The sequence below is a fragment of the Cibotium barometz genome, chromosome 37 (assembly GCF_041138505.1).
Source record: "Cibotium barometz isolate CiBa-2024 chromosome 37, ASM4113850v1, whole genome shotgun sequence".
Classification (NCBI taxonomy): Eukaryota; Viridiplantae; Streptophyta; class Polypodiopsida; order Cyatheales; family Cibotiaceae; genus Cibotium; species Cibotium barometz.
Window position 1 is genome coordinate 31,721,610 of NC_141082.1, and position 13,742 is coordinate 31,735,351.

At 39.9% G+C, this 13,742-nt stretch overlaps 1 protein-coding gene across 1 annotated transcript in view; it reads left to right on the forward strand.

Annotated features, from left to right (window-relative positions):
* The first annotated feature begins 12,542 nt into the window (after positions 1-12,542).
* The window catches only part of LOC147617178 (uncharacterized), a 60,695-nt gene continuing 59,495 nt past the window's right edge, over positions 12,543-13,742 (forward strand). Inside the window, exons 1-2 of the mRNA XM_086776783.1 lie at positions 12,543-12,915; positions 13,607-13,650. Of these exons, the coding sequence (XP_086632909.1) occupies positions 12,684-12,915; positions 13,607-13,650 (276 nt within the window). The 5' untranslated portion in view covers positions 12,543-12,683. The remainder of the gene's footprint in view (positions 12,916-13,606; positions 13,651-13,742) is intronic.

A 13,742-nucleotide genomic window follows, 5' to 3' on the forward strand; every position in this document is an offset into this window, starting at 1 on the left:
GAAGCCATCCACTCATTGATTGCACAACTGAGGACAGTTGCTTCCCAACAGGGGGGACTGTTATGATCCATGTTATGTGACGAATGATAGTCATGGTCATTTAATATTTAATGGATACCCGAGAAATTTTTCCGAGCTTATCCTGAGATCCTTCGTTCTTTTCAAACCCAGCAAACCTGCAATTGAGGGCAATTGCAAACTCAAGCAAGAGGGATGTCATGAGAATATATTTTAAGTCCTCTTTTAAAAATATTATTTTTTCCTCTTGAGTAATTTGGGGATGCCTAGGTTACTCTTGCGTCATGCCGGCTAGGTTAATATCGTGGGTGACACCACTATACATGTCGACCCGAAGTCGCAACACTCTGTAGCTAGCTCGGGGTTGCCAGTGCTTTTTCGTGTTTATCAATACTTTTGTTTTGCCTTCTCTTCAAATCACCGGTGTGTTCACATAGCATGGTTTTGTGTATAGCCCCCGGAGACACGGGACTTCCCGTCCAAGTTATTCCTTTTATTATTATTACTATCTTTTTTTTGGTTGGAAATAGATTGGTACAAGGAAGCCCATCGTCCTTGCAGAGCTTTCACCTCTTGCCTATCAAAGTGATGTTCTTTCACTTAGTAGGAGAACTTCTCTAAAGTTAGATTTCCTGCTTAGATGTTTTTAATGGTTCTTCCCTACCAACTTAGCTACCTGATTGTTATTGGCACAACAACCAAAACAACATAGGTTGACCCAATCCAGTCCTCTCGTATAACTAGGGTAAGCTTCTTGTAGTTCTCAGCAAACCAACAGTAGATAGGAACCGAATTGTCTCACGGTGTTCTAAACCCAACTCGCGTATCACTTTCATTGGCAAAATAACCAAACCCTTGGGACCTTATTCAACCCCAAGATTTGATGAGTCAACACCTAGGTGCAAAATGACTCCGTCGATGAAAAGAACTCTTGGGAGTCATCAATCTATTAACTCCGACGTACCTTTGATCTATTGAGCCGGCGAGAGCCCTCCCACACGGGACTCCCGGATCACTATGGGGGCTGACCTTCGTCTCTATTCGACAAGTCATACAGTCCGGCAGGCTTATAACATTACGTTCACAAGCTATCAAAATATTAGCTTAAGCCTACCTTCGCACACCTCTGTTACTCTTTGGGAGGTATCTACCCCATATAAACTACCCACCTTGGAATATCCCGCTTTTGACAACAACGGCGGTTAGGCATCCAACAATGAGAGAGTGGTATTTTAAGATTGGTGGCGACATTGCGTGCAATCACCTCCCATCTATCCTACACATTAAATCAAGGATGTCCCTCTGTAAAAGTATAGTAAAGGTGCATGGGGTCTTACCGTCTATACAACGTTAGTACTCCACATCTTCACGGAGAATTCAATTTCATTGAATCCATGTTGGAGACAACGGGGCAGTCGTTTCCTGTAAGTCTTGCTAAACCTTTTGGTTTAGCTTGGACTTTCTCTTTACCCAGGCCTCTTTCTTGGTTTTAAAAAAATGAGCCATAGCGGTAAGCCTAGGTGTTCCACGTTAAGTCTCTAGGGATTGGACCTCTTCTATCCAGTCTGGATATTTTTCCAATCTGGAGAGCGAGTGCATGCTTTTTCATTCCTCAATCTTGTGGATCGTCCATTGTGTCATATCCAAGTCTTTGGGGACAAGCGCACTTAGATATTTAAAAACCTAATAATTACTTAGAAGGTTGTCATAACCTATTGTGTGCACCATTCATGCAAGTCACTACTTATACGACACAATTATGTTAATCAAATGGTAATGGATGGCATTTAGTTCCATGCCATCCTTGCTTATGGCCTTATAGTTGCGCCTATAAGTTCAGACTATATCATCATCTCGAAGGATGTCTGGCGTGTGGTCGTTGAGGAGCCAATTGGCTTGAGAGAAATGTTGAGCTTGATGAATGCTGGCTTGCCCTTATCAACTTGGGCAAGGAAAAGTCTCAAAGGTTGGAAAAGTCTCAAAGGTGGGATGGTCTCTCAATTGAGTTCTTCATCTCATTTTGGCCCTCCCTCAAGGATATAATATGGGACATCTGTAGAGAAGCCTTTAGCTCTGGATTCTTAAATAAAGACTTGAGGGGGGGGGGGGGGCTGAAACTCATCCCTAAACAAACTGCTTGCAGGCTTAGTCATTGGAGACCTATTACCCTTCTAGCTGTTGTCTATAAAATTTTGGCTAAAGTCATTACTTTAAGGATTTCCCCAGTCCTCCAGAAGATGATATCTACGAAACAACATGGGTTCATAAAGGGTAGATCCATTTATGATGATATTCTGGCTGCCATGGTAGGAAGAGATGTAGCCATAAGAACCAACCATAAATGCATCATGCTTTAATTAGAAGATTTGGAGAAATCCTATGATAGAATTCACTGGTCCTTTGTGGCAAGAGTTATGGAAAAATTGGCATTTGGGCCCAGGGTAGCTTCTTGCATTTTTACTCCATCTCTTGGGGGATTTTCTAGCCTTCTCTTAAATGGCAGGATGAGAGGGGGGTTTGAAATCAAAAGGTTTGTCAAGAAGGATGCCCTCTTGCTCCTCTTATGTTTGTTATAGCCTCTCATCCTTTGATTGTAGCTCTAGAAGAAGCCAGTGAGAAAGGTAGGGTTGTTGGCTTGAAGCTGAAGAATGGGGAACAACTCGTAATTCAATACTTTGCTGATGACTCCTTGCTGTTTTCAAGGGCTGATAGTGATAATATAAGATAAGGCCTATCCATTGTGCAAGAATTTGCTGATGCTTTTGGATCCAAGTGCAATATTCAGAAAACTAAACTGATTAGTTTAAGTGAAGATAATGATTTTGATCTAGAAAGGTGGGGATGTGAGGTGATCAGGAGGGGTCAAAATCATCATACATCTGGGAGTGCCCTTTGGGGTAGAGGTCACTAATAAATCTCTCTCTGAGTGGGCTACAGAAAGATTTCTTCAAAAACTTAAAAAGTGGGAAGGAGTGAGGGTGCCATTCCATGACAAGCTTGCTATTTGAAACATAGTATTGAATGCTTACATTATGTTTTTGGCTCTAGTTATTAACTTTGGCAAAATCCAATGGAACAAGATAATAAGCCCTATCAGAGACTTTTTCTAGAGGAATAGAGCCAATGGCAAAAGAGTAGTTGTCTGGTCAGAGTAAGCCTGCCTAAATTGGATGGAGTCTTGAGGCTTCTGCATCTTCCTATACATGCATAGGATTGCCCTCCTTCTTCCCAAATGTTTATCTCAGGAGGAATTATGGGCTAGAATGTTTAGAGAGGTGGTTGAGGATTCTTATGTCCTTCAGAAGGGCATGTGGATAGGACTTAACTGGAGAAACAAGTTATTTTCTTTTGCCCCTGTCGAGATCACAAATTCCCCAGTGTGTAGCTTCTTATGTGGCAAATGGAAGGAAGTGTTGATTTTGTCACAACGGGATGGTTGTTCTAGAGACATTGGCAACTCTTTCTTTAACCTTGGGATATGGTGGTCCCACAATTTTAACCCTCTACTCTGGTGTAGCCATGTAAAACCAATCTAATGTCCCATACCATAGATTAATTCCACACGACACTACCTTAAGAACAGAAGTTTGAGACGGAGTAGCTAATTCCCTCTGAAACTTTCATTCTGTGACGACATAACTTTTCTCTATCCTCTGAAACTTTCATTCTGACATAACTTTTCTCTATCCTCAAAATTAGACTACAAGTCTTATTCCAAAAATGAATTAAGTCGAAATGGAAATTCTTATAGATTGAAAAATAATCACTTACATTATTGTCAATAACTTGATGAATTCTGGGGATTTGTTCTTGATCTTAATCTTGTAATTGTCTAACTAAATTCAAAAATTATAATCTTTGAATAGGTTTATAATTCTTAAATTTGTGAATCTTACTTGTAAATAATGAAATCTAAAGGGGATCTTGATCTTAAGTTTAATCTTAAACTTGAAATCAGAACTTGAAGAAGATAGACATCTTGCGCCCTAGTTGATAGCGAGAACTTGATATACTAGTAATGAATCTTGGCTTAGATTAAAAATACTTGAATGGACGAAAATTGAGAGATTAGTCTTTAATTAATCATAATTGCAATTCTTGAATAAATCTTGTTCTTAAGGGGTTTAAATCTTGTGGTTGAATATATCTTTGACTTAGAGCAATTCTTAGTCTAAAAGAATCTTGTACTCGAATAGATCTTAAACTGGAACACTTGAAAATTTAGACAAAACTTTACTTGAATTGGTATAAACTTCGTAATTGTGATTGGCATACAACTTAAGCTTCTTTTCTAGTCACTTGAGAGCTATTTCTTTACTTTTCTCATCATCACTAAATTCGATGGTGAAGCAATTGATAACTTGAATCAAAGACTGGAGAAACTTGCTTGGTTCTTGAATCTTCAAATTGGTCTTAATCTTCTATGAAATGTCTAGCAATCATTTTTACTTGAATTTGGGCAACTAGATCTTGAAGATAACTTTTGCTAATCTTGTCTCGATCTTTCTAGTTAGGTCACGGTATCTAAAATTCTTTTCAGGAGCTAAAGTTTTCTAACTAGGTCTAGAAGGAAAGAATATTCAGAAAACATATACAAAAGCAAACAAGAAATTGTATGCAATAAATAATTTTTAACACATACCTCCACCTTTGGTTAATGTGTCGAGTGCGTTAACCTCTTTGGTGTCAAGCTTGTCCTTTGGTGCAATTTGGTTCTTCTTTTTAGTCGGGCAAGATTTAGCATAATGTCCCATCATCTTACACCTGAAACACTTGACAATAGACAGCTTGGATACGATGTCATTGGTCGGGCTATGCATGTCAGATGCTTCCACAGTTTTAACTTTCTTCTTAATATATTTGTTCATTCTAGACAGATGTCGTTCAATCTTTCTTTGAAAGTTGTCCCGATGCTCTCGTTCTTGATTCAAAAGAATATGGAGAGAATCAAGCTATTCTTAAATAGTACGACGGTGCTGCGGATATTCACCCATTTCCTGGCAAAGGAATAGGAAAATTTTACAACAAGAGAAAAGATAAGGTTTCTTATCTCATATGGAATGTCGAGTTAGATGTGAGTCCTGCCAAGTTAGCTAAATACACAAATGCATAATTTTTCAAGAAGTAATCCATGTACCCTTTAAAATTAGAAAACTAGCCGTAGGTTAAAGCAACATTTTAATGATATCTTCAGTAACAAGTTGTTTATATTATTCGGACTTCATGAGGATTCAGAAAACAACATTATTCACAAGATTTTTGACTAAAGTCTCAAAATTTCTCTTGAGGTAAATTCTAAAAATCTGTAGAAGAAATCCAAACTAACTATATGTACATGGGATCCTTTTCCATAAAATATGATGGGAATAGTCAAAAAAAATATTTTTTTTTGTAAAACATTTTACTGATCTCATTTGTAAAGCTTTAAGCTTATTTGAAAGCTTATTTGAAAGCTTTTAAAGCTTAGTCAAAAGTGTAAATATATATATATATATATATTTTTTAAAAATCTATGAAGCTTTTATGCTGATTAATAAGCTTAATAAAGCTTTTAGCTAATATAAGCTTTGTAATAACAAAGCTTTTAAGCCTCAATAAGCGCAATTAATAAATCGAGTCTGAAAATTCCTCCCCTCTCTGAATTTGCAGCGCTTGGCGTCGCCGACCGGATGGAGACAGGAGCGCGCTGCCGCCCGAGTATGAAGGAGGGAGAGAGTACTCATTTCTCACAGACTGCGCTTTTACTAATTGAGAGAAATTAAGAAAAATCCATCACCTCCCACCCTTGATTATAGAATTCAGACAGCCTTATTGGTTTAGCAATCATGCTATGACCCTCCATGCTTCTCTCCTTGCTCTTTCAATCCGTACGGACAGATTAAGAAGAGGATTAGTGAAGAGGAAGGTGGTTTTATGGTTTTGGGAAACACAAAATGGTTTTCCACCTAGTTTTACCCTTTGGGCAATAGATTGATGGAGATTGATTACCCAATGGTTAAAAACAAGCTTTATTTCATCCATACATAAACAAAAATTCCTAAACGTGTTCTTCTTTAATTTAAATTTAAAAAATTTACCAAAATCATCTCTATTTTTGTCTCTTTCACCTCTTTTGACCGCCATCAAGAAAATTAAATTACATCAAAGCTCTGATACCACTGTCACCACGGGACCCTTTAATCTTCTTGAAGAGAATAATCAAAAACTCATAAATTATATCAAATATTAAAACAACTACTTGAATTAAATTGAAAATTGAAACACATAACAAAACATAAGGCAAGAGAAAGAAAAACATCACCATCAACACAATCAACACAAGGCTGGGTGCAATCTTTCCCCCCCTTGTGCGTGGCCTTTCCCCCACACAAGGGTATTTTTATTAGCTTTCAATCAAAAATAGGCCATAGCCCCCAAAAATATACAAAGTGTGCTTTTAGAGAGCATGACACTCTTCCACAACAAAAATAGAGTGTCCCAAAAATTGGGGCTAGGGTAAAGCCTTTAGGCTTTAATAAATTCAACATTATAAATGTATTTTTCCCAATGTATCAAAATGGAAAAATCAACTACTAAGGTTACAAGCTACGCTTGTAAAAATAAATATGATGCGCATAAGAAACATTCTCCTCAACATTATTTATCAATCCTCGTAATCTTCTTCACCTAAAAATATAAGCCCAATTAATAATTAAATTAATCCCACAAATATTAAACAGGCACAAACCATGACCAACTCATGACTACCAGGCGTAAGTATCCCAGGAATCACCCTGCCATACAAACCTAACTGAAATAATCATAGACGGCCCCAAGCATACATCATATACCGCACGTATTAATATTTATAGTGGTGTCACCCACGATATTAACCTAGCCGGCATGACACAAGAGTAACCTAGGCATCCCCAAATTACTCAAGAGGGAAAAATAATATTTTTAAAGAGGACTTAAAATATATTCTCATGACACTAGGTTTCCTACAATAGTTACATTTTTCCTTTTTCTTTAGCTTGTTGCCTTCCTTATCTACAGGCTTGCCCGATGACTCTGATCACCCTGAGGAAAGGATTTACCTTTACCTCTTTATTGAATGGTAGCAAAAGCCTGATCTCCTATATGCATGACATATTTGTTTTGCCTGGATTTCTCTTCTTACAATAGCACAGAAACTTAGGAGATTATCTTTAAAATCGAAGGAAGAACATGGAGAGGTCACATACTTGTTCTTATAGTGGTAATATTGCTAGGCGAAGATTCATCCTTGATGCATCTTACTTTATTCCTTTATAGAATTAGTACTGGTTGATTTGACTGTTAGGAGATTATCTTTAAAATCAAAGGAAGACCTAGAGAGGTCACATACTTGTTCTTGTAGTGGTAATATTGCTAGGGGAAGATTCATCCTCAATGCATCTTACTTCATTCCTTTATAGAAGAAGTCATGAGTTGCTAGATGTAACAAAACTATTGGAAAGTATGGTTCTGGTTGTGGCAAGTTCCCTTGCTCTATGATAATTGAACCCTTCATTCTGTTACTGCAGAAGTAGTACTATGGTTACAAAAGAGGCAACAAACTTGGCTTGGTATATTGCCTAGTAGTATGTATATGCTATATTTGGACAACTCCAATAAGTAAACCAAGCCATATGTGAAAGGTTATTATATTCGTATGTTTCTTCGACAATGGTCTAACTCACACTTCATTCTTGTTGAGGAGAAGGGGTGGAAATTAGCAATGACAAGATGCCTATTTTGGTATACTAGAGAAAGTTTGTAAGTGTGCAAGAGCAACAATAATATGGACTTAAGTATATTCTGAAAACACAAGAAAGAAACTTGGGACAAAATCACCTACATGGTTGTAGATTGTGTAGTATGGGATGTGTACGCCTCTTGTCCTAAGTGTTAAAAGAAAATAAGAATAAATTGAGACTCAAGCTAAATTTTGGAAGCATGAAAGTGGCACATAAGAAAATAGGTCCAAATGATCACAATATGGGAGGACTCTAGAGATGGCGTCTTGAGCATGAAAGTGGCACATAAGAAAATGGATCCAGATGATGATCACTGTATGGGAGGACTCTAGAGATGATGTCTTGAGGGTGGCTAAGGAATATAGAGAAGTTGTTCTTAGATAAGGCATTGTTCTTCTATGTTTAGTGAATGAGGTCAATGAATAATATTAAGGTGTGAGAATGTCATGGCCCTAATTAGTTAGCTAGTAATTTGTCAAGGATCGAGTGTATCAAGGATATCATAATAATTGTTTGGGCAAGGATCAATGGATAAAGGTTGAGAGATGAAGTAAAGCACTTGAGGATGAGTAGTCCAAAGGCACATGGTGGCATGAGGATACACGCCGCCACACACAAGTAGTGAGTGTGGTAGCTATTCTAAGAAAAAAAGACTAGCCCATGAGGATACACACCACCATACACAAGTAGCGAGTGTGGTAGCTATTCTAAGGCAAGCTGCTAAAGGAAGACTAGGCCCATGGGTCAAGAAAAGTTGGCTTGGGATAGGGGGAGCAGAGGGATATGGACAAGTGAGTGTCTGTGGGACAAGGTAGTTCATACATGAGCATGCAAGATTTATATAGAAGGGGTGCATCATTTTCCTAATGCCATGCTATTTTCATTTTGGAAATTCCTTTCTTTCTAATGCTCTCATGTTTTCTCCTCATAGTCTCCTTCTTCACTTCTAGCTATGCAAGCAATAGGAGCTAAGGGCCTTAACACTTTAAGGGTCTTAATACTTTAAGGGTTTAGATCCATGACAATTAATATGAGTTTTTTTGGTCACAAAAACACCTAATTACTCAATAATGGAAGGTTTATAATGAAACTAGTCCATTTTACACACAAAAAATATGAACATATAGCTCTAGCCATATTGGTAATAAAGCATCAAGTTTGCATGGTGGCAGTTTACAGTTTGATTCATGTTGGTACCACATTGCGCCCCATCATCAAGCTTGCTCTACGAATTTTCTCAGGCATACAAGTACATAAGAAAGACAACCAAAAATGCATAAGAGATCCAAGCAGCAGACTGTCAGATCAACAGATTGGCAGATTTGAAATATTTTTTAAGTTGACCTATCTAGGCTAGGGAAAAAAGACATACATGCACATCTAGGAGGCTAGGGAAAAAAGACAATTTATTGGTGATAGATTCTCAAGGTAGGCAAGAGAAGGGCTTTCCGAGGATGAAAGTCCCTAGACACAATTTTGTGTAAATCCTTTTTTGTCACATTTACTTCACACCGTGTTAAATGCATTTGCTTCACACCGAGTTTGATGCATGCATGTGAATCCACGATAATGCATGAAGTAGTCATAGAAAATTAAGATTTTAATGGATACTTATGGTTCAATTTAGAGAAAGGAGTTCAATTTTGTGTAAATCCTTTTTTGTCACATTTACTTCACACCGTGTTAAATGCATTTGCTTCACACCGAGTTTGATGCATGCATGTGAATCCACGATAATGCATGAAGTAGTCATAGAAAATTAAGATTTTAATGGATACTTATCGTTCAATTTAGAGAAAGGAGTCATTAATTATGTTGAATAATCAAATTTGTCCTAAAAAGTATACATCATGTAGCACGATAACAATCACACAAGGGCAAACTCTACAAGTAGTGACTATAAACAGTTGCTCATCCCAACATACAAAATGAGGTGAATCAAAATTGGAAGAAGAGACAAGTTTTCAAGTCTTGTCCAACCCTCTCTAGTTTCTCTCCCTGTGCTGCACATCGATCAAGTGATCCCCAATGACTGGAGGTGCAGTGCTCGAGGCAGGGTTGAGCTCATATGCAGAGAAGGAGGGACTAAGAGCACCAGGACAGGCTGGATTCTGACGAGCTTTCTCCACTATTGACCATATATTCACTCTGAGATGTCTAATTGATCAGGCTAGGGCACGGGAGAGGAGATTATACTGCTCCTCTGTGGATTTCTGCAAAGCATTTGACAACACGGTGCCACGAGAGAGACTCTTCCAGCACCTCCAGTCATTGGGGATCCCATCAAATATGGTTTGAGGCATCTATACTTTATATGAGCAGGTCCTCCGGCGCATACGATGCCCCGGGGGGCTATCTGATGTTATTGCTAGCACCATAGGTGTGAAGCAAGGATGCCCACTCTCTCCTACACTATTTGGGCTATACATCGATGAGGTGGCTGACTTCATTATTCACGGTGGTGGGGACGGGGTAGACATCTCAGGTACCATAGTCCACATTATGCTATATGCAGATGATATTATTTTGGTCTCTGAGTCGCGGATGGGACTACAGCATCATCTCCATGCACTCGATGACTTCTGCACACAGAGGGGACTTACAGTGAACCTTGGGAAAACCAAGGTCATGATTTTCCACACCTTAGGGCCGGTTCGACGAAGGCCATCTTCACACTAGCAGGAGGACAGGTAGAGGTGGTAGACTCATATGTGTACTTGGGGATTACATTTGCACCTCCTCCAGGAAGATTTACTATGGCACAGGCAGTCAGGGATAGACTCACATGCGGGTATGCAGCTCTGGCCATGCTAGAGAGACAGTGTCACCAGGCACACTTCCAGGAGCCTCGCACGAAGGGGTGGTTGTTTGACACACTAGTCACCCCTACTTTGATGTATGCTGCAGCAGTATGGGCACCTGGGCTCGCCACCTCCACATAGTCTCAGATAGAGAGGCCTCAGATTCTCATGCTCTCACGGATGATCTGCACAGCAAACCCTCCGTCCCACAACATGACATTGTCCGAGCGGAGTTTACTGCACCTCCTATGCTAGTAGAGGCCCTCTTCCAGACGATCTGCTTCATACACAGAGGATCAAAGATATGCCATAAGATCGGCTCTCACATAGAGCTTTTGAGGCGTTCGGGCAGCTCGCAGAGAGTGGAGATAGGAGATCATGGTATTCACAGATGATACAGTGGCTCACTCAACATGGTCTCAACATCGATCACCTGCCATCTTTCCAGTATGATATACATGCACCACACATCCAGCTCTCTCACAGTGAGAGGAACAGAGTCCTTCAGCACGATTTATGGCAGCGATACACTCAAGAGACTTGGATTACACCCAGTCAGCCTCTACTGTCGAAGATGCTATACTACAGAGATCAGTTTATGCGTATCTCAGTGGATGGATTCATACAGAGACCTGGATACATGGATACATAAATGCCACACAGGGTCAGAGTGGCCATTAGCTTGAGATAGAGGCTGGTCGAGCATCACGCCTCCCCTGCACTGAGAGGATATGCAGACTCTGTTAGGAGAAGATAGAGAGCGAGGAGCACTTTGTATGTAGATGCAGAGCATACAGCACTGTCCGAGAGAGATACCCCACTTTCTTCAGGGAGCCCCACTCATTGCGCCAGATCATGGAGTCGGCAGACCAGCACCGATTCGAGTAGTTCTTCCTGATAGAGATACAGTGACACAGAGAGACACTACTACAGACACAGATGACACAGGGAGGTAGGCAGTAGTAACAGATTACATATTTCTTTCAGAGAGCTACGCCACCACCCCTACCACCACCACAACAGGGGGTCACACTTCAATGCATAGAGGATCTCCGAGCTCGGCAGAGACAAAGAGCACCAGGCTACCAGACCCGCAGACTTTATCAGAGAGAGATCACTCAGATCCGGTCTCGCCACCAGCTTTATGTCCAAGAGAGGCACATTTTCAATCAGATCTAGGGAGGATCCTACATGAGGTCTTTGCCCCTCCCCCACCCGATGCATATAGTACTGCACATTGAGCTTCTAGTGATAGAGCTCCATCCCTCCCTTGTCAGTTTTGATGCTCCACTCTCCCATCGATACTTAGTTTTTTAGTTTTTAGCTTTTCAGCTTTGTACCTTGTACCTTTTTCTATTATCTGGATACCCAAAGGACATTGACAGTTGTATATTGTTTTGTCTCATAGGCCGACTTCGACCTCTAGTAGACGTTAATAAAGCTCTCTCTCTCTCTCTCTCTCTCTCTCTCTCTCAGTAGTGCTATGCAATGTGTGTGTGTGTGTCCACATCGAGAAGGGATCACCACCGATGGGGGAATTACATGCACTCTCTCTTAGACCTTATGTGCCCTCCCACTCTCTATGAGGCTCCCCACCTCTCTCTCTATTATGCACCGTCCTGCATGACGATGCACCTAGTGGATTTGACGTGTTTGTCTTTGCTGGTAGAGGACATGCTCACATAGGTATACATGATGAGCTAGCAATAAATCACCTTTCATTAAAAATCGGCATGTAAGCGCTGCTTTTAAATAATAGGTATACATGAATACGGATACTTAAAACTCACAACCTATCAATTTTCCAACATGAATTACACAAAAGACATAAAAAAGTGCAAATAAGTTTGACCAAATGGGATTATATGATTATATATATATATATATATTATATTAATATGACCCCCCATTTTCCAATAAGTTTGCCACCCTAAAGTGCCAGCTTGGTGTGGATGTGTCTGATGTGGTATCCACTTGCCAAGGTAGAGTGGATGTGGTCAAGAAGTCAACACAATGTGAGAGGGAACAACACCACCACCACCACCTCCACCTCCTTTTATTGTTATTGATACAGGCTTACCTTGCACACAGAGAGACAGAGAGAGCCATGGCAGGTGTTTGCATGAAGCATTCTTATCATCATCACCATCACCATCTTCTTATTGTAAGCGAATACAGGCCTTACCTTGCAGCACCAGCAACAATTAGGAGGCGTGCCACTCTTGCAAGGGCACTGCAACAACAACAACAACAACAGCAGCAGAACGTTTCCTTTTCTTCTGGTAACAGTCCAGCGCGCTCCCGAAGGCCAGAAAATGCTCCTGGCGATTTCTTCGTAGGTATGCCCCCTTTAATCTACTCATTTATGTAATTAAATGCTTTAATCATCCTTAAGTAAATGCTTTATGGCCTAAATTCCTCGTTGACCCACGATTAAACGCTACCTGCCCTTCCATAATCACCCGCAATTACGTATGCCCCCTTAATTAATCTACTCATTTATGTAATTAAATGCTCTAATCACCCTTAACTAAATGTTTATGGCCTAAATTCCTCGTTCACCCACGATTAAACGCTCCTTCCATAATCACCCACAATTGAATGCTTTATACTTTAAATTTTCTTGTTTTCCCCCATTAATCACCTACCATTACATTCTTTTTTAACCAAGCTCTGGGAACGATTCTTTAACTAGTGGTAATTAAATATGACTTTTCTTTCAACACACAATTCAATGCTTCTCTAACCAGTGTGAAGCTGTGGCCCTATTCAGCTTTCTTCACACACAATTTAATGTTTCTGTTATTGAGGTTTATCAGCTATTGCCCTAAATCAGCCTCCTTAACACACATTTTAATGCTTCTCTAATTGAGGTTTATCAGCCCACATGTCTGAGGGCAAGGGGACCAGATTATTCCAGATTTCTTCTCATTTGATTTTTAACCTGACTTCCCCCCCCCCCTCCCCAAATCTTCTTCGAACTAGCTATCTTTTAGTTTCTTGGCTTAGCCTGCATTGCTTTTGTCGCAGACCACACTTGCATCGATTGTGACACATGCAGATGGATGGCTCCAGTAAGCTTTCTTTCCTTGCATGCTTTCCATTTGTTGTTAATGTAAGCTTGGCAATGCATGTCCTTTGTTTTGAATGCTGTATTTGGTGTTAT